The sequence below is a fragment of the Nannobrachium achirus genome, assembly GCF_963921795.1.
Source record: "Nannobrachium achirus genome assembly, chromosome: 10".
Classification (NCBI taxonomy): Eukaryota; Metazoa; Chordata; class Actinopteri; order Myctophiformes; family Myctophidae; genus Nannobrachium; species Nannobrachium achirus.
In genome coordinates this window covers 26530525-26556717 of record NC_137819.1, presented here as the reverse complement: position 1 = coordinate 26556717, position 26193 = coordinate 26530525, and the positions used below count along the sequence as shown (strand labels likewise).

The following is a 26193-nucleotide window of genomic DNA, read 5'->3' as shown; positions in this document are numbered from 1 at the left end:
GTTCCAGTTCCAATATGGTCTGCTCATTTATTTTTGTCATCACCTGCAATTTCGTTTGTTTTAATCTGCATCCTGTTTGAGTTCTCTATCCTTTGATTGAACAAAATTGGTATCCTGAGCTGTTAGTAATCATCATCAATCATAATCATAAGCATTTTCTGTTTAATAAAGAGCTGGAAAGAATATATTAGAATATAAAGCTGTTTTAAACAAAACAAAATTACCCAAAAAAAATCACGTACCCCACCTTTTTATCTCCTAGTGGCTCCATATCCCCCCCCAAAAAACTAGTATTGTACCAGCGTGTCCTTAATAGAACCGAGGCCCACGGTTTGAAAGTTTAATTCTTTTAACCCATTTAGAACGTGTACACATTTTGTGTATCATTTTTTTATGATTTAACTATGAGCTTGTATATCTGCTATTTTTGAAAAATCGTGAAAATTTGAATTTTGACCCGATTCTATGTCTTTTGAATCCTTCTTAGATTACCTATTAAAAACCTATGTTTCTTTGTCAGCAATCTGGCCAGCCATCGTCAAAGAAAAGGTCCTTTTCACTTAACTGGAGCTCAGTTAGTCTGTTCTTGAGAGACTACTATGTCAGTGGTTCTCATACTTTTTCATGTGAAGGACCCCCAAAATGATATTTATTTGGCCACGGACCCCCATCTCAAAATATCTAGTTCCAGGGACCACCCAGAAGCAAAATTTGAGTTACAAACATTCGCTTTGAAAATACATATATTCAAAGATTTGCACACAAATTTCACAACGTTTTCAAAAAATAGCAGATCTACAAGCTCGCAGCGCGGCACTCGGTGCCGCGCTGTGAGCTTGTATATCTGCTATTTTTTCAATAGCTAAAGCATTCAATAATTCTAGGCCTAAATGGGTTTTAATTCCAGAATCACTTTTCTTCTTCATGCTGTACTGTGTACGCCTCGGGCCCCGCGATGCGTGTGCCTGTGTGGCGGGGCGGGCGCTCGCAGAGGAACATAAAGCTAACTAATTGTGCTGTGATCCTTTTTTACAGAACGTCGAGGCTGTAAAAATAAAAAACAAGCTGAAAAAGGCCCGCTGGTTGTCCACTGGGCACCTCTGTTTTTACTTAGCAGTGCAAAAGCAGATGCTGAGAGCTAGGGAAGTGCTCGTCTCCTCCTCTACCCCCCGTCTGTCGGCGGGAGACAACGGCGATAGGCGTTCATAAAGCAACCGGCGCTGTTTTGTGTGAACGGTTGACATGTTTTTTAACATCTTGCGCTCGGAGCGCCGAGAATGTGCTAAGCTCTCATCGCTGTCAGCCTAACAGCGGTGCCCGTGGCTTTTTTTTTTTGCAGATGAGAAATAATAGACGGCATTGAGAAGAAGAAAGGGTTTCCCATGTGGGGGACACACACACGCAGTGAAATCTGTGTTAATTTTAAACACATTTGAGTAATGAATGGATAAATTAACACTGGGGGCTTTGGAGGTAGATGAGAGATGGGTGACATGATGGAAACGGAGGCGAGGGGGGGGACACATGCTGAGAGAGATGATTCGAGTTGTCTCAGTCTCATAACAGTTTAGTTATAGGTTTGGTTTTTTGAAAAGAGCAGGGCTTAATTTGCTGGCCAGATTCGAAATACAGAAGGTGTTCCGTCACCTCAAATGCACATACAATACAATGCATTTGATTTTAGGCTATTTATTATTAATTCAACTTTCACATTACCCCCTCAATGTCCCATCCTGCAATGGAAAAGGACCGTAGATGAGATGAATCTGAGTAAGGTTCGTAAATTACCACAATTTAAACACTTTATTATTCGTCATTAAAAGAATGGAACGGGGGATCTGACTTTTAGTCGGATTCATGAGCTCCGGCACATAATAATTTTCAAATTAGTTAAACAAGCACTAGAACAGAGACATAGCTGGATACACACATGCATGCACATATCCATGCTGTAGTCTATAACCCCTCTGCCTTCTGATATTAACACACATATCCATGCTGTAGCCCAGTGTTTACGTTTACCCCTAGGGGTACGCAGGGATACTGCAAGGTGTACAGGAGAAAATGGGAAATATGCATTTTACTGTTATGGTTAATGATAAAACATTTACAGTCTTTGTGTGAACCTTCTCATCTGTACATTTTTAAACCAAATTACATCAAAAAACTTAGACATATTTTGAATAGAAAGCAATGTTTATTTGCCATTATGTCGTTTTATTTTTGACATATTGGCATGGGAACTGGACTTTTGATGAGCTTTTGATAAGCAAAATGCTGTAGTCAGGAGAAGGGGGTACTTGACTTAAGAAATCAGAATAAGGGGGTACTGCAGCCAAAAAGGTTTGAGAACCACTGCTGTAGCCTATAGAGCGTTTTCCTGAGCACTCCCTCGTAGAGGGCACTCTAGTGGTCTGTTGATACTGTATGCTGGACAGATGTTGTCGCTAGAAGTGGATACAAAATATCAACCTAAAGGACTTTGTTCCCACAAAGAATAGCCCAGTAGGTTTTGGACATTTTTAGTTACAGTGGCTACTCACTCCTGGTGTTGGCATGCAGTCTCGGGAAGCCATGTGTGGTTTGTTTAAGGTTTTCCGGCTTGTATGTATGCAGGGTTGACACTGCTGCAATGGCTGTACAATCAGGCCAGGGCTCAGGAAAACGGTCTATAACCCTCCGCTTTCTAACATGAACACAGTCGGTCAGTGAACTCATCCTGTGCTTTATGCTGCAGGGGCTCACGGCTGTGACGAGGTCACATAGTCATCAGGGAGATGTGCTGGGAGAGGGAGAGAGAGACGGACACATAGTGTACACTCCGGTGTCCCGACACTTAAATGCACACGTCGTACAGTGTAACTTGATTTATCGTGAACAAATAGTCTAGTCTAGTCCGGTCTCAGGACTTGGATGCTGTGGGGGCACACAGACAATGGAGGAGACTTCTATTGTCTAGCTTCATGACAACAAAGTACAATGAAAAGATGAAAAGGCAGTGAATGGAATGTACTTTACCAAAGTGCATTTTGGGTGTTGTTCGGACTGGGGCCGAGGCGCGGATAGCAGGGGTGTCAATTGGGTATGGCAGGGGTATGCAGCTGCCATACCCTGGGTCCAGGGGGGAAAATAAAAGTTACTTACTTTTAAATATAAATCCATGAATGCCTCTTTGTCTATCTGCGCTGGTTATTATGTTGTTAAATTACAGTAAAATAACTACAAATGCAAAATTTAACAAAATGGCCACTAGCAAGGTATTATAATTATATTCTCCACACTTGTATTCTCCCCAGCTTGACAAAATGGTATATTCCCAGGTTCCGCAGGTCAACTGCACAGGAGCAATGCATTTTATTGTTAATTGTGGCACGTTCACTAACATGCTAAGTTTAGCTGCACTTGAACAACCATTCCAGGCTGCCATATGTGAAAATAGCCGATCTACATGCTCACAACGCCTTGCAGCGCGAGGCGTTGTGAGCATGTAGATCTGCTATTTTCACAATAGAACCGTGTTATACAAAATGTAATGCCTCTTTTCCATGAGGACTCCCATCTTTGCCATACCCTAGCTTTTGCTGAACTGATGCCACTGGCGGATAGGTCGCCAAAGAGACATAATGACGCTCAGAGAGAGAAAGAAAGCGAGAGATGCGGTGAAGGAGGAGTAGAAAGATGAGGTACGCTGTCCTGTCAGGGTCAACAAAGGTTGCGAGAGGGCCCCGCATGCTTAATGAGATGGAGAAACACTGTGATTGGCTCATTACTGTGATGGAGCATGTTGCCACAGTGATTGGCCTGTTCACCTTCCCTGCCATGCGCGCGCACGCACGCACAGCAAGTGGAGGCATCAACATGCACATGCTCGCTGGTGCATAAACACATCAGCATGCACGCTCCCTAGTGCATAAATACACAAACACTTGCTGCTACAAGGTGAGAGAAACAAGTCCAGCCTGTCAGCCATTACTGCAGAAAACCACACAGCCAGTGGTGTAAACTAAAGTATCTAAGTACGCTTACTCAATTGCTGTACACTCAAGTACTATATACAACTGTGAGGTATTCTTTTTACTTTAGTGGAGCATTTCAATATTCTTTACTTTTACTTCTTCTCCACTATACATCTCTGAGGCAAATGTTGTACTTTTTACTCCACTACTTATTTATAAACTTATTTTTTTTATTTTGATTATTACTACAAAACATATACAGTATTAATCACTTCGACATATACTGTACATTTCAGCCATTTGAAAATAGCTGATCTACAAGCTTGTAAGATGCGTCGCATTGTGAGCTTGTAGAGAATACAATTGAGTTGGGCACTACAGACATCTGGGCACCATATTTGTTGGACGACTGGGCACCTGGACATCTGGGCACCTGGACGACTGGGCACCAAAACCATCTGGACACTGGGGACATGTGGGCACTAGAGACATGTGGGCAACTAGACAACTGGGCACTAGAGACATGTGGTTAATGTATTTTTGTATTAATCAAAAGTAAACTAAAGTTTCTAGATACTTTTACTCAAGTACTGAACATTTTAAATTCTGGACTTTTATTTGTAACAGAGTATAACAGTACTTTTCTCCACCACTGCACACAACACATTTGCGTGTATTTTCTTTGTTTGTTACACATCAAGAGCTTGGCTCTCGTGCATACACACAATCAGTTACTCACACAATCTCAACTCATTCACAGATGCGACTGACTTTTAACGAGCTCCGTTTTGTGATTTTTTTTTATTGAAGTGAAGATTGGGTGGCATAGTGCTGGGCTTAAGCAACCATTTCCTCATTGCCTTTTTTTTTTATGGTCGAAAACACAACTTTGATCTCGATTGGATTTCATGTTTTATCTACGATAAATACGATTGCGTCATCTTTCCGCCATCCCTGTCCTCTCCGCATCTGTTCACTGATGATCGCACTTCTCTCTGTTATGCATAGCAACCGCGCGTGCACACACAGACAGACACACGCACGCACGCACACACACACACACCCACCATTGAGATGAGCATTTACAAGAAGGTTTCATGACAAGAATAATCAACATTTCTTTCTCTCTCTCTCTCTCTCTCTCTGCAGCGCCGTAGAGGCAGTGGGGTGTTCTGTGCCAACTGTCTGACCACCAAGACTTCGTTATGGAGGAAGAATGCTAACGGCGGCTATGTCTGCAACGCCTGTGGTCTATACCAAAAACTGCACTCGGTAAGAACCCACGATAACAAACAACAGCAACAACCGTGATCCACCGTCCAGCCACTGAAACGAAAGAGTGCACGTTAATTACACGTGCACACATATGCACGCACACACACGTACGCACGCACAGCAGAGAAAAGTGATTTCATGCAACGAAAGTCAATCTTTCTTGTCATCTTGATCCCTTGACAATATTGCTCTGAAATGTAATCCCACCACATGATGATGATCTGAATTAAAGATTGGCAAGATGTAAGATGAAGACTATTGATACCCACGGACGAGTCGACTCATCACATGAAGATCGATATTCTGTATAGCAATAGTTCTCAAACGTTTTCGTGCCAAGGACCCCTAAATTGATATGTATTTGGCCACGGACCTCCATCTGAAAATGTTTTCTGCCAGGGACGCCCAGAAGAGGAGATTTGTCTTAAAATATATATATATATATATATATATATATATATATATATATATATATTTATATATATATACAGATCCATCTAATATTTTGTAAAAAAAAAAAAGAAAAAGAAAAGCATTGCAGATGCTCTTAGTGCTCGTAATTCTTCAATTAAAGTATGATTATTTTGGGGGTCGCGGCCTGAAACGGTTGAGAACCATTGGCCTAGAACACCCCCAAGGACCCCTGGGGGTCCCCGGACCTCACTTTGAGAACCAATGCTGTAGGCTATATACTGTAGCAGAAATCCTTGGTATGCAATATGCATGCACCTGCTCCTATCTTGGCCACTAGGGGGTAGCACTCAGCATATAAATCACAGCACTAACTTGACCTAGAATCTATGTGGCTTTATTTCTGCCTCCCAAAAGATTGTTTGCAGCCATATGTATTTACTCATCTGTGATGGATAAACATGTACACATCAAATGATCCATGCTTGAGTTAAGTATCTGGATTATTTTGTGATGGCAACGTGTGTGTAAGTGTGTGTGTGTGTGTGTGTGTGTGTGTGTGTGTGTGTGTGTGTGTGTGCGTGTGCGTGCGTGCGTGCGTGTGTGCGTGTACATGTTTGTGTGTGTGTGTGTGTGTTTTCTAACTCTTAAGCTGTTGGGTGGCTGGTGATAACATGATGCTAATAAATGTGATGCAGAGAATCCTCTTATAGGCCTAAGCCTGGGGAAAATCTGCGGGAAACCTGAATGTTGTTTAACTACATGAATTAGACATGAGTTTAAGACCCAGTTAGGAATTTTTTTAGTCTGTTAAGTTTTTTGGGTACATTTTAGCAAAGCTCCCTCCAAAACTTTATGTTCATTTATGGCTTTGGTTATGCATGACAAGTCGCGAAGGAATGATGCAACCGTGTCCACAAATACATAACAAATATAACAGAAAATGCATTTTCAGGTGTCGGGATAACAGTTTTATCCAGTCAGGGGAGAGAACTCATACGGGATAGAGGATAAACAGGTGAAATTGGAAGTGATGAAAACCAAACAAAAAAAAACATTTGCAGACTAAACTAAAACTGGAACAGTATTGAATTGACTCTGATAAAAGATACATTAGCTGTCTAAAGGACTGTCCATAGCAGGGATGGGATGATATGAAAATGTTAAATCACGATTATTGTGACAAAAGAAATCGCGATTTACGATTTTATCGCAATAATCAAAATCCATTATCCTGGGGCGGAACATTTGCCAAAAAATAGCAGATCTACAAGCTCTCAACGCGGCGCGTTGTGAGCTTGTAGAATGGCTATTTTTTGGCAAAGACATTATAGAGAGTGAAAAAAAGACTGTATCAAGTACGTATATTATAAGTACCTTTGACCAATTATAGAGGGTTTAAAGGACCTACACCATGAATTTTCACTTTTTCTATTTTAAAACCTTTTTTTGGGGTCCCACTGGCACCTTCTATCCTCACAAAGTCCTATTTCTGACCGTTGTGTCTTTCTCTGGTTTTGGGCAGACAGAGATGAAAAGCTTTCCACGGGTTCTCAGAACAGTGCTGTTCTGAGAGTTGACGAGAGTGACGTCACTCTCGTTTCCCGTTTTTTTTTCAGTCAAAAAAAAAAAAAATCAAAAAAAAAATTTTTTTCAAAATTTTTTTTTTTTCAAAACTTTTTTTTTCAAAAAAATGCAATGCAGAGTCAAAAAAAAAAAATTCAATTTTTTTTTTTCAAAACTTAGAAAAAATTTTTTTTCAAAAAAACTTTTTTTCAAAAAACTTTTTTTTCAAAAACTTTTTTTTTCAAAAAACTTTTTTTTTTTTCAAAAAACTTTTTTCAAAAAACTTCTTTTTTCAAAAACTTTTTTTTTTTCAAAAAACTTCTTTTTTTTCTGGAAAAACCCCACTAGATGCGCCCCTGAGCAAACAGAGGCCGTTTTGGTATTGCAGCTGGAGAGCCTCATTATAGTAGAGCTAGAACAAACAAAAAGAATGGTCAGAGTGTTTTTTGAGGGTTAAAACCTGTCTAAGACTCAATTTTGAGCATATATTTATACAAAAAATATAGTTTTAAAAGCATGGTGTAGGCCCTTTAAGTGGTACCGGATATGCAGCTCAGCAAATAAAAGGTGAATTGATCCCAGTGCATGACGGAGGACAATTTCACAATAAATTAAATCTCCACAATACGATTATTGTTGTGTGTTTTTTATCACGATAAACGATAATATCGCTTATTGTCCCATCCCTAGTCCATAGTATCTCCGAAATGTTCGGTGAGTTGGACTTTCCGACGGGCAAATTTCCGAACACTCATTCGGTCTAACGCTTTTCAGAAGTCGCGAGCGACGTGATTTTGTAGTCGAACCAAAACCTTTTGAGCGAAAAATTGCGGTTTCGGTCAAAGTATGGACAGGCCTTAAAGGAGTAGTTCACGCCCCAAATTACTTGTTTTATATTGATTACTCGTGCCATGGAGACTTGAGTTCAATAACATTTTTTTGTATTTCTCGCATTCCTCGGACAAAAATTTGATGATAGTAAATGTACCCCCATTGATTCCGGATGGGGACCCAAATGCATTCGGGTCCCCATCCGGAATCAATGGGGGCCATTTTATTGTTATCAAATTATTGTCGGAATGCGACAAAAAACTGAAAACATTATTGAACTCAAGTCTCCATGGCGTGAGTATCAATTAGTATTTTTTTGGGGGGTGAACTACTCCTTTAAATTAAAACTGGAACAGTATCGACTTGACTCTGATAAAAGATCTCTCCTGAGCTTGTAGATCCGCTACTTTCGCTGAATGTTTTTCCTCCAGAATAGAGACGTTATAGTGGTTTAAAGCTAATCCTAAAATGTACAAGGGAGCCGGTGCCAGTACAGTACGGGGGAGACAGGTGCTTAGACTTGGAGGCTCATGCACATCTCAAACCGCTGGTCTCACAAGCTCAGATGATGAATTTCCGAGCTCCAGTCCAATGAATCATTTTATAAACAAAGCCAGCAGCAGGATTACTTGCGCAGCCACTGGGAGTATCCCACTGCCATTCCACTGGATTGGTGCTTTAAAGGCCTTTTAAGCAGATGAAAGACTATCCCTACATACTTCTTCTTCCTCCTGCCCCTGGACGCGTCCTCGGTTCAACCCGTTCATCTCCTCCGCCGGCTCCAATCACCGCTCGAGCTCCCTCTCCGTCCGTCCAAGTCTTGGCAATCTTCACGACAACCATATTTTATATCCCATAATAAAAGTTTTATATGCTCTACACACATTATTAGAGAGGATAGCAGCTAGTAAAACACTGAGAGAGAGGGAGGGAGGGAGGAGAAAGAGAGGCCGGGAGATGAATAAAAAATGGAGAGAAGGTATCGAGCCTCTGTGTGAGGAGGGAAGTAGTGTAATACATATGTATATAGGGAGTCTGAGGAAAAATCTAGGGAGACACGAAGAGGGAGATGCGTCCGTCCGTACTCTGGAATAACAGCTCTTTGTTGAGACGCACTGTGAGGTTGTAGATCGCCTATTTTTAGTTATTATTTTTAGATTATTTAGTGTAGAAAAGGAGTCTTGAACGTTTTTTTTTCTTCTTTTTTCTTTTTTTTTCCCAGGCCAAGGACCCCGGCCGTAGTAAACTTAACCGCTGGCTCTAGTCTGCTCTCTTTTAACTCTGCACCAAACCTCTTTGCCGAAAATTGCAAGATCTACGAGCAACGCAACACCTCTCCTCAGAATAGGGATTCTAGGGTGGTTAGTGTAAAAAAAGTAAGTTCCTCTTACTCAAAGATTTGGGGGGCCCCCCTGTAGTAACTCTGAGGAGGCCCCTAGGGGGGGTCCTGGACCCCTTGTAGAAGTAAAAATGGAGAGGGCCTAGTACAGACGCTCAGGGGGTGGGGGGGACTCCGGTCCACAAATATGAATATCAAATGTTTAAGAAAGCAGAATAGATGCAATGAGAGATGAGCAGAGATAGGAAGAGAGTCGACAGAGAGAGGAATAGAGAGGAATATACGTGCACGGAGAGAATAATGTGTACCGGCGCTATAACCCACCCAGCCCCCCTGCATTCCTTCAAGCTAGGCCTGCATCCATTTGAATGTGTGCCGCATTACATCTACAGTATACCTGTCAGCCGTGTTTGTGTGTGTTTGGTTGGAGAGGGGGCTGTTAAGGAGGACGTCTCGGCAGACAGATCATTTCCATAACTTGGATATTGTGTCAATCATTCCCGTGTCGTCGTCGTCACACGCAAACCTGCAGGGGTACGGGCGGGACACACACGCAGAAGTGGTAGCTATTAAATCAATACACCCCCTTGCATGTCTAACCGTAGATTTTTGGTTTTCACCACAATCAATGTTTGACATGGTGACCGACACGGAAGCAACGCTTGAATCATGCTTCCCCCCTCCCCTTCCCCCTCCCCCCAGAGTCTGAAGCCAAAACCATTGACACCAATGTTGAAAAACCTCCGAAAATAGGCTACCTGTTAAGGAAAATCAAGTCGGATTTCTCAAAACTTTTCTGACCTGAAAACTTTTTAAAGGCTCCCCCCCCCCCCCCTTCACTTTCCTGCTTTATTAGACAGCAGAGAGTGACAGGACGGGGGAAGTGATGACATCTTACGAATGACAGATGACAAGACAGATTTGAGCCGGTGACATCACAGCCACATCCCGTTCCTTGCTGTATGCTACATGACAGACCCTGCAGGGCAGCCCCGTCATCTGAAAAACAAACTAAAACTAAAACAACATCACCCATAGGAGGGTAACGAGGGTTTACAAGGGCTCATATTATTATATTATACGTGTTCCGAAATTCACTCCGATATTCGACCCGAAAAACGCAGCAGTGTGCAAAGACCTTTATTGTGTCTAAAAAGACATATTTAGCCACTTGTGCGCATGCCCCCAACCACTGAAATCAAAATACTAAAATCACTAAAACAATAGAAAGCAGTAAATGAAAACATTTTCATCTCATCTTTTCTTTTCTCTAGTTACAATCTAAAATATGAACCCTTGTGGTAAAAAAACAAAGTTGTCCTTTAAGTGTCCAACGCAATAATCATTAACGAATGCTTCGAGACGCGTGAGACAGATCGCATACATTGATATCGTCGTTGTCGGGTGGAAACCTTGTATGTCCAAAAAAACTTTTTGTGCGACAATCAGGGGCTTTACTTTTACGGGGGGGAAAAACATACAGATTTGAAACTTGGACATACAAGGGTTTGTTACACTGATTTACTCCGGCATTGACGCCCATCGATCGAATTTAGATTTTCTTTTCACAAATGAATGCCCCACTCGATCATTCTACAGCGTCACACAAAAGCATCAAAAGTAGCAGAGCTACAAACTCGATGCGTTTTGAGCTTGTAGCTCTGCTTTTACTATTTTTGAATTTGAAGCCTGAGTGAAAAGTAACAGTTTTGGACATATGAGGTTTCCACCTGACAGAGATGATAGTTCCATGTGAGTGCAAGGACCCCGAATTGAATCTAACCCCTGTATTGCATGTCTCTCCTTTTCCTTATGCTCTTGTCTCTTCCTTTCTCTCACCCTTGTGAAATAAAGCATAATAAAAATGCAAAGGAAAAACTTTAATCAAGGGATGGCGAGCGACCCCATAGCCGAGCGCATGCAAATGCGTGCATACCACATGGGTTCAAATGCCCATGGTGAGTCCCCGGCTTGATTCCCGGCCAGCCATTTGCTGTATGTCTCTCCCCTTCTTCTCTCTCTGTTTCCAGTCTATCTCCTGTGTCAGTAAAGGCTCAGAAAAGCAAAAAAAGAAAAAAGGAAAATAACTGGGGGGAAAAAAGCAATGTTCATCACAGGTTTGTGAGCACCTTGGCAATCAGCACTCTACTCAGGAGGGATTACAGCACAGTCGAAGTCAAAGCGAAGCCAAATTAACCTTTTCCTGAATGAGCCCCATGCATTTCGCCTGATGAAAACCCGTTGCTATAGAGGCAACAATAACAATACCATGACAAGAGGCTCAGTGTCCCTGCCAAGCGGTACCTGGCCAAGAAAACACGGCGGTCCTCAGAGGATGTGGCCATGCTTTTGTTCCTTTAGAAGAATTAGCAGGGTTCAATTTGTCTAAAAAAAGAAAAGAAAAAAGAAAACACTTAAGGGACCACTTAACCTGTTCCCAACCTATCTTCATATAATTGGTCCTCACTAATGCTCATTAGTTACTCCTCTAAATCTGAGGCCACGCTTCTCAACAGGAAAGCGGTGGATAGATAGATAGATATACCTTTATTATCCCAAGGGGGGAAATCAGTCGCCCAGAGGCGACTGCCGACTCCGCGCAGGGAACGAGGCCTTATCTCTGGGTCTTGCGCATGAGTGAGGGGAGGATCAGCCGGCGAATGGGAGCAGCAGGAGTGGTATATTGCATTCGCTGTACTGCAGTCTATGTGGGGCTTGAAGGAGAGCCGGGCATGTACTGTACTCTCAACAACACGTGAGGCCATCGGCTGTTCAGCACGGGCGCTCCCTCTCCTCGCTCAGGCGTGCCTTCCCAGCCTCATGCAGACATTACACCGAAATGAGTGCTCCTCGAAATAACTGGGATGGAACATAACCTGTATGCACACCCACAGTTTGAATTTTCGTATACAAACAGCAACCAACAACTGTTTTTTTTAAAAGTGCACAGCCCCAGACTGGTAAAGGTTGATGTGTCTCTCCCTTGCCTCCAGCATCATTACTACAATAGTTATTTTGTCAACTGGAGGAGTTGACAGTGACATGTAATGAGAACCCACCAGCTTTCCAGTTATTTTATAATACTGAAGCTCTGGTGCCAGGGTCTTGAACTATACTCTACACATGTTGTAAGGTCATGTCACATGTTAACGACCAAAAGAAAATGGCAAAGTTGGAGACGCGTGGGTACTGTGTGAACGGTCAGTTAAATGGCCTCGTGTCCCTCAACTATTTTCAGCATGTTAAAATCGTGCTAGAGATCTTGTCCTGGATTTGTCCGTCACCCATGCTTATCGAGCCGTACTAGAATGCATACATACCAGTACGAATGGACTCGTTTGACTGTGTAGCAGGGACATGCAGAGAACGTTGGAGAGGCAGGGACTGAAATTTCTAAAAGGGCCTTCTGGTGAAAATATCTAAAATAGCAGACCTCCAAGCCCATACCTTGGAGGTCTGCTATTTTCAGTGCTACAGTACCATACTGAACAATCTAAGCTAATCAAGTAAATACTGGAGATGTGGCATAATGGCATGGCTTTCTACAGAGAGGGCAATTCTTTCAACATACTGTAAGATGCTGCATTCAAGTTCAGGAGAGTTTGGACAAGACAATTTCTCTTGAATGCTGCCTTCAGGTATGGCATGGAAAGAGGGCATTTGCATTTCTTTCACCATAGTAAAAACGACATTCATGGTATGGAGAGGGCACTTTGTACAGACGGATAAAAGGGCAGGGGCTCAAGCCCCCTTTGATGTCTATGTGTGCACGTGCCTGCTGTGTAGTACTCCTGTTAGGTAGAGACCTGCCAGATACAGATGCTCGCTGAGTCATTTTGTATCCCGGTACACCGTTCATTACCGTGTTGCGACTACGCCAGCTCACCAGTGGGAAGGTATTTTTAATTATATTTTCTGTTTAGCAGACGGATTGATCAGCAAAGAGAGATTGATTGTAGCGCGCCGGCAGGCGGCCACGTAATCACCACTCTGGTTCCATTCCAGCTGGAGATCTGTGTCGCATGTCCTTCCTGTCTCAACTTTAACTCTTTTACTGCTTCGGACGTTCCCGTTCGCCCCAATTTTGACCCTAGCTCGCTGCCAATACAAACGCTCGTTCATTTACTTACTTTTGATGACTGTAAGCTGATAACTGGTCGCGCCGCCGTGTACAGTAAAAACATCTCGCGTAACGCTGCTCTCAAAAATCCACTGCACGTAAACAATAATGGAGTCCCAAATCACTTCCTGGCTGTTTTCTGTGGATCTGATCTAGAAATGCATTTCTACGCTCTGAATGGACGGCAAGCGGAGCGGCCCAATTCACATTCATTCTTTGCATAAGGCTGCCCTCTGCCGCCAGCTTGGCTAAAGTACACATATAATAGGTCCAATAAAAATAAATGTTTGGAAATAATCAATAGATCTTTTTCTATAACATAAGCTGCTTTTTGCTGGCACCAGCCCCAATAAATAAATAATAAATCTGGCAGTAGAACTGTTAATAATATTACCAGTAAGACGCCTAAGGGCGAAAAGCGAGGTCGAGCCATGTCTTAGCCATCCGTCCAGTGATGTATATCGGACCAGTTACAGTTTACAGTTTACAGTTTAGGCATTTAGCAGACGCTTTTAATCCAAAGCGACTTACAATAAGCAGATAAAACATCACAATAATAAACAAGATAATATGTCAGTACATCAACAGCAATATAACAAATCTCCATATAAGGGCATAAAATGGATTTTGTTAGTGTGGTTCCCCTGACATCTCAGTGATGTCAGAGGGTGATGTCAGAGCATCAAACCGAGCCTTTAGTCAACTTGTATTTTGGCAGGCCGTGATGACATTGTAATGGCTGATTTTACAATTGCTTGCGTGCTGAAAATAGCCGATCTACAAGCTCACAACGCGTCGCAGCAAGAAACACCTGAGAGCAACCAAACATAAAAGGACTCTCTTCTCCACTAGTCCCTCCTTACTTTTAGTCATCACAGCTTAACTTTTATTTCGTTTTTTATTTCGTTTTGTCAGTGAAAAAAACGCAGTCGACAAACATTTTTGTCATAGTTTTAGTCGAAGAAATCAACACTGCTTGGCACCGCGGGCAGATGCCAAGACCTGCTGGAAGAGGAAATCATCATCACCATAGAGCTCGTCAGCAGCCCGACAGAACCTTGAAGTACCATGGTGTTATTGTGCTTGATTGGCCCGCCAACTCGCCTGACCTGAACCCCTTGGAGAATACTTTGAGTATTGCCAAGAGGAAGATGAGAGACACAAACACTCGACAATAAAGACTTTCTAAAGGTTGCGATCAAAGCAACCTGCTTCCATGACTCCTCCGCTGTGCTAATGGCCTCCATGCCACAACACATCAGGCAGTCATTTGTGTAAAAGGAGCCCCAACCGAGTATCGAGTGCATAAATGTATTATAAATCCTTGTTTGTGTTATATAATCAATAGTTATTGAATATAAGCAATATACTGTATATTACATATTGATTAGAGATGAGGGTGAGTGAGGGAGAGCTATGGACAGGACTCTTTGAGTAAACATGTCTATTCCGCTCTCTGTTCTGGCAGCCGTGCACTGGCTGCCAATCTCTTTAGAATCGATTTGAGCATTCTACTTGTCACATTCAAGGCCAGGTCTGGTGTGTCTCCCACCCACATACAGTATCTCAGAACTATGAGCAAACGTATAGCCTGAAGTCGTCAGGCAAAGCACTTGCTGGTCATTCCATATAGTCACAATAAAGGAGACCAGGTGTTTGTGAATCAGAGCTCTCACATTGTTGAAACATCTTACCTGCTGAAGCCTTTTTTCTTTTGTACATAAAGACATTATCCAACTACTGAAGTGAAGACCCATATGATTAGACCTGTCAACGCAGAAGCAAAAAAGAAATTAACAGCTAAATCTATAGGGTGTCCGGGACCCCTAAGGGGTCCTCAGAGTTACTACAGGGGGTCCTCCGAAAATCTTTGTGTGATAGAACGTTTTTTCTCCTTTTTTATATTAAACACTTGAATCCTAGTGTCCATATTCTATATATGGAATCTACGAAAAGGTTGTGGGGGGTCCCTGCTTCATCTCTCTCTCAACTAAGGGGTCTTTGGCCTGAAAATGTTAATAGGATTCACGACAAAACCCCAACACACTTCTTTTTTTTATGTATTGTTTTAAATAGGAAAATAAACTAGACTTCGCACACACACAGACGAAGCGAGAGGTTTAGGCAGACAGAGTGAGACGGACAGATTTGGGGTGCTCCGCAGGGGGGCCTTATTCTTGTTCTCGTCTTCTCTCCTCCATGGAGTATCACTTGTTTCCTCTCACTTCCTTTCTCCTCACATCTCCCCACTCTCCCGCCTTCTCCCTCTTTCTCAATGTTTCCTCGTTTACCCACCTTTGTATCCCCCTTTTCGTACCATTTCTCCTATCTCCCTGTCTTTCTCTCCTCTCTCCTGCTACCCACTTCTGCCTCCCTCTCTCTCTCCCTCTCTCTCTCTCCCTCTCTCTCTCTCTCTCTCTCTCTCTCTCTCTCTCTCTATCTGTAAACACCCCCCTCCTCCTTTAGTGTTTATTTTCTTAAGGGTAATGCTATTCATCTTTGCTGCAAGAGGTAAAGGTGGCTGTTGTCCAATGATTGATACAACCTATACTGAGACAGACAGTGCGAGCCGCGCGCGCGCGCGCGCGCACACACGCGCACACGCACACACACACACACACACACACACACACACACACACACACACACACACACACACACACACACACACACACACACACACACACACACACACACACACACGGCTCACAGAGATGGACATAGATGTTCACAAATACATTTGTGTGGCTACACATCTAACCAGGGGTAAACACACACACGCGCACACACATGCACACATGCACACGCACACACGCACACACACACGCACACACACACACACACACACACACACAAACACACACGCACACATACTCGATCGCACGCGCACGCACACATTCACACACGGAGCATAAATCATTGGACTGTAGCCCAGCAGGGACGATTCATTTTGAAAAGCATGAGGGGTTTATATCTCTTCTTTCATTCTTCTCTCTTTGCTCGCTCTGAAGCGATCTTGTTTCTTCTCTCTAATTTATTATTCCTCCCTTCCTCCTTTTCATTCTCCATCCTCTGCTCCTCTAACCCCCCCCCCCCCCCCCCCCCCACCCCAGCCCCACCCCTCTGCAGCTCCCTCTCTACCTAGTCTTTGTTTGGTCTCTCTTTTTTTCTTCTCCTTCAGTTTGTCTCTCTCTTACCTGATTGGTTTCCGTTTGCAGGGATGCACGTCAAATGCATTATATCACACACACGCGCCTACATACAAATAAAACGTCAGTGTCCGGCAGAAACCTCGTATCTCCCAAGTTTCAAATTTGTATGATTTTTGTTTTTGCAAAGTAAAGCTCTGCTTCATCATACAAGACCGTTGCACAAGACAGGTGAAAATGGCTGATCTACAAGCATGCAATGCTTCGCGGTGTGAGGTGTTGCGTGCTTGTAGATCGGCTATTATCACTGTTTATTTTTATTTTTTTAAATGATAAATACAAAACAAACGGTTTGAGACATACAGGGTTTCCACCCAACAACGGCGAAATATGTACACTCACATCGGCCACGGCTGTCAGAGGAAAGCCAAGACTGTCTCTCTCTCTCTGTCTCTCTCTCTCTCTGGGTCTCTCTCTGTCTCTCTCTGTCTCTCTCACTCACTCTCTCTCTCTCTCTCTCTCTCTCTCTGTCTCTCTCTGTCTCTCTCTCTCTCTCTCCCCCCCCCCCCCCACACTACAGGGCACCGTGCTGTATGTTTTAGTTATTGAAGCACTTTGCGGTTCAGAAACCCCAATTAATCTTCGCAGACGGTACAAGGACAGTCAACGCGGTATAAAAGCATGTTGACCCATTGACACGCTGCGTTGATCTGTGCTTGTGTGCTGGAAGGTTCATTACTTCCGCATGGTGCTTAGCAACCTCTCCTGTGCGGAGGAGGCGGTTCTTTTAGTAATCTATACAATATGGAGCTTTGGAACGCAAGTTACTTAAACGTAAAAAATTTGAAGTGGTATTGACGTGGTTAGAAGATGGCATTGTGTCCATAATGCCTTTTCCGTAGAAAGAGTAGAGACACAACGTGTTCTGTATGAGTCACACTGCTCTTGAACTATTAAACTGAATCTTAGAAGACTAATACCTACCAAAGCACTTACGCAAGTAAAATGGCTGCGCTTATTGAGACAAATGACTGAACAACCCACGAGTACTGACTCATGCGGGCCCTTAATCCCTTGAAAAACTACATAATATGTTTTTTTTTAAGGATTACGGTCGTCATTGTCGCCATTAATACTATTGTCCAAAACTGTTACTTTGTATGTAGTTTCACATACAAGGCTTTATTTTTTAGTTACCAGCTCTTGTTTCTATATATATATATATATATATATATATATATATATACATACATACATACATGCATGCCGCACGCACGCACGCACGCACGCACGCACGCACGCACGCACGCACGCACGCACGCACGCACGCACGCACACACACACACACACACACACACACACACACACACACACACACACACACACACACACACACACACACACACATAATAATGAATAATAGCCACTTCATGGCACTGTGTTGTATAATACATACAATGACCAATAGCATTACGTTTTGAAAAAAACATAATTAAATGAAACATGGATACAAGGTTTCTGCCTTGACAGCGATGATATTCTGATTTATAACTTAAGCTCATTGAAGTTTTACTTGCAGCAGCAACAACAGACAATGCGATGTATTAATGCCAACACTTTTTTTCCAACGCAATACACTCGGACTGAAAGACCTGCAAAAAACACTCTCCCAGAAGTATTTGGCAAATACTTCTGGGAGAGTGTTTTTTGCAGGTCTTTCAGTCCGAGTGTATCAAAAAAGCAACTGGGTTAAGGCAGCGGGAAGCTTGTGATTGGCTGCGCGGCGCGGCGTTCACGAAAGTCAGGGGGACGGAGATACACCTAACCTTAACCCTGGTGAATGCTAACCTGGTGAAATGCTAACCTGCCAACGCTGGTGAATGCTAACCTGGTGAATGTTAAACTGGTCGGACCAATGGTGCTTAACACAGTTTTTTTTTTATAGACTCGGACTGAAAGACCTGCAAAAAACACTCTCCCACATACTTCTTGTGTGTCTCCTGTAAGGAGGTTGACAGCTTCCTGTACAGAGCTTACGTGCCATGTGTTTAAAAAAGACGCCCCGATTTTTGTTTCTTAGTCTTACAAAGCAAAGAACTAAATAATAATAATAAAAAAAAGAAAGAAACAGAGACAGTTCTGGGGAAGGCTAAAATGCTAAAACTTCTCCTGCTGTGCTGCGTTGAGAAAGCAACCTTCAATGACGCGTCAACCCTCTATATACACTCAAACTTTATGTTGGTTTGTTTACTGTTGAGTGAGAAAACAATGTTGAACATTAAGTTAATCATCTGGGGAGCCCCCCAAAATAATTTGGGGACCCCCCCTAACCCGACCCACAGGTGGAGAACCGCTGCTATAGTTAGACACACAACGCACACCTGGAAGCTGCCCAGTACAATTACAGTCTCCTTAGCCAGGACCGCTGAGCGGCTCCAGTGGAGCAGTCGGGGGATTAAGTGCCTTGCTGAAGGGTGTTTTGACAGTTCATTGTGAGACAAGGGAAGAGCATTAATTATTCCCTTCCCCTGCTTTGGATTGTTCCCAGCCAGGACTTCAAACCAGTGACCTTACCGTCACAAGCCCGCTTCTGTAACCTTTACACTACCAACTGAAACTACTAAGCATCCCGTTTTCTCTCTGAAGAAGAATCTCTCTGTATGTGGGTTATCTGGAGGCAGAGTGCAAAACTCTTATTTCAAATAGTGTGTTTTGGATGTGCAGCCAAAGACGGAACAATTATTTCATTATGAAATAACGTTTTTTGTCTATGGATGACAATCCAAAACGTACTACAGTATATGAAATAACAGTTTTCATATACTGCGTTTTGGACAAGCATTTAGACTTTGGGGGGGGGAAAAAGTGAGGTAGATTAAATAGGCATATTAAATCAATCTGACAAAACGGCGGCGGCAGAGAGATAACCTAATAACTGTGTGTGCTGCTGCCTGTTAATACTGTTACTTTCTCCAGATGTCTGTTAATACTTTATTTAGTTTATAGCATGGATCTGTTCTGTCTGATTGCTGTTATTGCTCTACTTTCAGAGACAGTAGTGCATGCCCAGATCCACTCTAGCACAGGTGCTGGACAAACGGCAACACAGAAAGAAAATAGAGTCCGCAACACTGGTTTCTTCTTCTTCATCTTGTGTATCATAGTCCTTGATGATTGGTTGGCGACATTTTATTTCACAAGATTTCTTGTTACTTAGGGCAGGGGTTTTCAAAGTGGGTGCCGTGTGCTTGTAGATCTGCTGTTTTCACTAGTTTAGGGCATTTTATAGATGATAAATACAAAACGAAAGGTTTTGGACATACAAGGCTTCCACCCAACAACGACGATATGCTATAAATATAAGGTACTGGGAGTGAAAATTATAATGTAGGGGTGCCTCGGATTAAAAAAATATTTATGGGGTGCCCCGAGACAAAAAAGTTTGGGAACCCCAGACTTAGGGGAGGCCATGAGGTGGCTGTCGTATTCAGCTCCACTGGTTCTTATTGCTCTACTTTCTAACATGGACCAGGTCAATGTGCTTGTGTTGCATCCTTAACTCCCATGTTTATCCATGTTTGTCCTCCAGACCTCTCATGGTTTTAATTTGAAATGTAATATTAATTTCTCTCTTCCCTCTGCCTCCATGTTTTTTTTCCCCCACTGCAGACCCCCAGACCTCTGAACATCATAAAGCAGAACAACGGGGAACAAATAATCCGACGCAGAACCCGAAAACGCCTTAATCCCGATTCGCTATCGGCCGACAGCCCCGCCTCCAAGCAGCAGCGAATCGCCAGTGAGGAGCGCCTGAACGGGGAGGAGCCAGACCGAGGCGGTCCTCCGATCAAAAACCAGCAGCCCTCTCCCCGCTCCCGCTCGCCACGGTCCACCCAGGCCTTCCTGGCCAATCAGACGCTGGAGATCCACCGCCGCATGCCTCCTCTTCTCCTGCCCACGCACCCCCCTTCCTCGCTGGTGACTGAGGGCAACGGGGGGCTCGTCGAGGCGGGGATAACCTCAAAGGGCGAGGGAGGGAAAGGAGGCGCGGGGTCCGAGCGAGGGAGCCCCATCGAAAAGTACATGCGTCCGTCCAAGCCGTCCAGCTACTCGCCGCCCGGCTCGCCCATCGAGAAATACCAGTATCCCCTGTTCTCCTTGCCCCTCCCCCTGACCCTGTCGCCCGACCTGTCCTCCGAGTCCGACTGGCTCCGGTTCTGGACCAAGTACAAGATGGCGGCCGCCACCGGCGGGGTGACCGGGGGCATCGGCCAGCTGGGCAACCCCGGCGGCCTGGGCAGCCAGGCCCACTACCTGGGCGCCATGGTGGCGCCCATGCAGCACCACCAGCAGAGCTACGCCGTGCCTTACTGCGCCTCCCCCTACTCCCCCCTCCCTCCTCCCCCCGCCCCGCCTCACTACCCCCCTCCGCCACTCCACCCCCAGACCCCCTCCTCCTCCTCCTCCTCCTCGCCGCTGGAGAACGACGCTCCCCTGGATCTCGCCATACGGCAGCGGGACTCTCACGCCACGGCCAACGGCACCGCCGAGAGGAGGCGGGAGGAGTCGCCGCGAGCGGCGGAGAGGAAGAGGGACAAATGGAAGGAGGAAGAGGAGAAAGAGGAGGAGGAGGATGAGGAGGAAGAGAGGATGGATGAAGGGGGGAGGGAGAGGGAGGAGAGCGGGAAGGAGGAGAAGAAGGATCAAGTGTCCACACTGAAGACGTGCGAGGCGTCCACGCAGGACGAGCTGTCCAACCGCTGCGTCCACTGCGGCATCTACTTCCTGGACGAGGTCATGTACGCGCTGCACATGAGCTGTCACGGCGACGGGGGGCCGCACCAGTGCAGCTTCTGCCTCCACACGTGCGCCGACCGCTACGACTTCACCACGCACATACAGAGGGGCCTGCACCGGTACGCCGGGTCGCCGGCGATGCGGAGCGGGGACGGCACGCAGAGCCAGCCACCGGCAACGGAGGGCGAGAGTCCGATTGCGACTGCGACGGCGGCGGGGGAAAAAGTTGCGGAAGCTTGCGATGAAGTCGGAGAGGACACCGCGGGGCGCGATACAGACGAGAGAGGAGTCAGCGGTGGTGACGATGATGATGATGATGGTGGTGGTGGTGGTGGTGATGTCACAGGAGCAGAAAGGAAAGAGAGGGGAGAGGAGAGAGGACCAGGGAGCTCGGAGGTCCCTGACATCACCAGCCTGGAAGTGGGAGGCAAGATGGACACGGACGACGGCGACGACCTCACAAAGGAAGCCGAGGACACGGCTGTCGATGCGTCTAAAAACTTAGATGAGAGCATAGAAGAAGATTAAGTTAAAACGAAAAAGAGTAGTCTGGGGTGATGTGTCTGATTTACACACAAACATTTAAACAGTTGGATTGGATGAATAAGCTTTTTCCTGTGCCCGCCTTCGTGAAGGTTGGCTCACGTCATGAAGGTCCCCTTTCTGGTCACCGCATCGACCGTGCCCGTACCATGGAAGCACTCGGGTGTTGTGCAGTTTATTTTTTCTTTTCTTTTCTTTTCCCAGAATTCAGCTTGAGCTGCTGCAATGACAACATGAGGGAGATGGCCTGAATCCCATTTTGAGTTATGGCCACTGGATTGTTAATTCAGCAATTATACAGAGCAGAAGTCCTAGTTAGGAAAAGAGAGGAGCCTCTCTGTACTTTCCCAATCCTGAGCGTGGGGCTCTCGCTTGGACTGGTCTGGTATCTAATCACACCTATGTTCCGAGACAATAAGGAGCTCAAAACTTGCACAGCTGCCATTTAGCAAAAATACTAGAAGGAAATACTTTCCCTTTTTTTACTGAAGAGAACTGAGCTGAGCTCTTAATACCATGCTTAACTGGTTCAAACTAGTCGATTGCATTTATCTTGATTGGGTTGTCTTTGACAGTTATCATGCAACTGGACCTTATGTTATGTTGACCCAGTTCTCTTCCGGACTTTGTGTTTTCTTCTAGATGGATACCTACCAAAATGAAATGTAAAAGTCCAACCAGCTTTGCCATGATGCAAAAGGATCCATAGGTGTCATTCCTTCTCATCGTGTTGCTTCCCAGAACAAACTCTTCCTATTGGAGGAAAGCAAATTGATCATCGCTGCCAGGTAGCCCAACACGAGAGCTGTGGCATGGGTTACCGAACTGCTTTGAACTGGTCAAGCCAGCTGTTTTTTGATCAGAACTCGTTTGTACTGCTTATAACTGGTTCGAACCAGCAAACAGCTGTTGTAATCCGCTCCGAAGTGTTCCGCATTGCCCATTCGGATCAAAACCAAGTGACATTATTTTTTACCTTCCTCTGTGCCATGATACTAGCTATGTGCCTGGCTGCCTGCCTAATAGAACAACCTATAATTAACCTGCTTAACATTTATACATTAATAATAATAATAAAATAATAATAATGTTATATTACAAAACATGCAATTTGCTATGTTTTACTATGTTATTTTGTAAAGGCAAATAATGCTTTTGAAGAAAAAGGTACTATAATAACTAGTCTTTACGTTATATATTTGTTTTTATCCAGTTCTTTCCTTTTTTTTACTGTTTTTTGTTCGTTTCTTTATTGTTTTGGAGACTTGACGACAGCAGTCCAAAAGAGATGGTACAGCAAGAGATGGGGGTTGTGTGTGTGTGTGTGTGTGTGTGTGTGTGTGTGTGTGTGTGTGTGTGTGTGTGTGTGTGTGTGTGTGTGTGTGTGTGTGTGTGTGTGTGTGTGTGTACTTGTGTAATTGCGTATGTGTGCGTGTACAGGCTCAAAGGAAACGTCTGCCCTTTAAGATCGTCGAACGAAGGCACGCGATTGGTTCTTAAGTCCTCAGGGGTCATGCGTGTCTCACACCAACCCACAGCACATGACACATGTTCTACATGTTGATAGGTCCCATGGTCATAGCATGTTACATACATTGTTTCATTCTTATTTGCGTTTTTATTACATGGTCTTAGCATGTTACAAGATGTTCTCCTTGTATGTTCTAGTCTATGTTCTTAACGTTACTAGGTCATGGAGTCTTACCGAGAGACCTAGAAACGTATGGAGTTGAATCCTTATTTTGTCGAAAAGAATCTAAACAGCCTTGTATTAAGGCTACACAGGCCTGTAGTGTTTTGTCCAGCTTACCTTGTGTTACACTGATTTGGGAAAGCTATTGCAATTTGCTGTTTAACAGCCAGTAACTTGATACAAATGTTCTTGCTGAAACAACTTTATTGACATTTATATTGGGGTATCAGAAGTTGCCATTCAAAATGCCATATGTCCAAACTACGTTTGCAATTCCTTTACAATGCTTTCACTGTTAGCCTATTCTATGAATACCCGATTCTCCCTTGGAAGTAGATTTTACAGAAACGGCTGTAATTGTTTGCCACTAGGAAAAGTGTATAGAACTATGCCATGTTGTATAGTGTATTCCATTTCTAAAGCCTCCCTCTCTCCGGTACGCAGCTGTCTAGCGGCCATCTTGTTTAATTTCATTTTCATGGAGAACAAATCACCTCTCCAGCCTTAGTGCTGCCTTAGTTGCTAGGAAACAAAAACACCAAGGGATTGTTTTTTTTTTGGGGGGGGGGGAGAGAAAGATGGATAAATCCATCTGAAGGACAGAAAGAGAGACTGAGGGGAATAATAAGAAGGAAAGATATTTTCTATGCTTTTCCAAAGGATATGAATGAATAATATTCCTCCCAGTGCCTGCCTGGTAACTTTTTTTTTTAGTTTTATTTTTTTTTATCCAGTGTATCTGCCTGTTTGAAATTTAGAAGTGTGGAAGTTGCTCATGTATCTTACAAAAGTTTTGGCAAACCCTATTATGGGATGCCTTGTTGCTATTCATACACAAATCCGAGTCATTAGTTATGCTGATTATCACTCCTTCAACAATACACATGTGGCTCCAGCTGCACTACCGGAGGTGTGTCCAAACAGTGCTTTATGAGCCCTTGGAACAAGTTGCTTTACTAATAATAACTCATTCAAAAAACAGAATCAGTGGCCAAGCCAACGATTACTCAACCAGCGAGCTATTTATGTTTTTATGTATGTAGTACTTTGAAGAAATCCCTTTATCACAGTGCACAGTGCTTTAGTATCTCTTGTGTAAGAGACATATTTATCCATAGAGGCCCTTGTCTCTGATTATTCACAGATGGGTCTCTGTCTTCACCCTTCTCCTGTATTCGAGTAAAACATGGTTAATATTAGAGATGCACGATCCTGAAATTATGGCCGATAACCGTTATTTTACAAGCTCATATCTGTCGATACCGATTCCGACATGTATTACATTATTATTATTATCGGAATCGGTATCGACAGATATGACACTGATATATCTACCTTTTACAAAATCGGAGTTGAAAAGCTTTCCCAGAAAACCCTGATTGAATCTTCAGCCTTCATCATTTTCAGCTTCACATTCAAATGTGAATATTATAAAATAAAATATCGACTGAACCGATCAGTTATTTTGATATCGGTTCGATGTACCGATAATGCATTTTTTATGGCCGATATTGCCGATACCGATATGATGGCCCGATTAATCGTGCATCCCTAGTTAATATAGTTTCATGTATCAATCTGTCAAAGAACAGTGGGCTTTGTATGATCCATGTTGCTGGCAACAGCAGGATTATCTAAGGAAGGAAGGAGGGAGCCTACACATTCAATACAGTTCGGCTGGGATGAGAGTCTCCGCTGCATACTTACAAGTGCAGGAAACGTGTAAACGGATTTGTTCGGGCTTCTGGGTTCTCCTCTTGAGCCAACCAACTGGGACTCAAATTCTTTATTATTACATCCACTTTTATTCAGACAAGGCAACACAAGACGGCAGAGAGAATGTACAGAGCTTTCTCCCAGAGCATAACTGAACAAATTGAAGTTAAAGACCTTCTCACCCACGGCAATCACAGTGCTGTTGAGGGTGCGGTCTCATGTCAACCCATTGAATTATTTACCTCTTAAAAACAAACCTTAGCCTGCCATACCAAAAAATACCTTGCACGCCTTACTAAGAGGAGGCAATATCGATTTCCCAGCTCCTTAAATATTGATTGTGATGTTAAGCAGATGTAAACGAGTGTATAAATCTACGCTTGGGTAATCTTCACTGTCCGCCTTTTAAAATGCTCCAGGTTTTTGCAGCGTTTCCCCTCCCTGTGCCTCAGACAGACACTACGCTTAAACGCATCATGCCTTAACCCCTGTCACAGACACAGCCAAGAAAACCTCTCTTAAGCACTTGTACAAAATTCAGAGCTGTGACACATTCACAACTGACATCATCCTCACGTTCATACGAGTTGTCGTTGAAAGTGCTCTAGGTTCAGAAGAAGAAGTTTGCCTAACTGTTGTACGATGTGTGGTTCAAGTGTTGACCGCTACTCATTATTCGCCGCCGTGCTTCTCGGGTTACATTTTTTTGTTGGTTGTGTTCTTTATTTATTTAAATGTTTACATGGCCCCTATACATGATGAGGAAGTTCCTATGAAACACGTTTAAACACCCATTG

At 43.8% G+C, this 26193-nt stretch overlaps 1 protein-coding gene across 1 annotated transcript in view; it reads left to right on the top strand.

Moving 5' to 3' along the window:
- trps1 (trichorhinophalangeal syndrome I) overlaps window positions 1-21972 on the top strand; it is a gene marked incomplete at both ends in the record, with an annotated part of 138880 nt that extends 116908 nt beyond the window's left edge. Inside the window, 2 exons of the mRNA XM_080735349.1 lie at window positions 5106-5228; window positions 20317-21972. Of these exons, the coding sequence (XP_080591475.1) occupies window positions 5106-5228; window positions 20317-21972 (1779 nt within the window). The remainder of the gene's footprint in view (window positions 1-5105; window positions 5229-20316) is intronic.
- Window positions 21973-26193: the final 4221 nt, after the last annotated feature.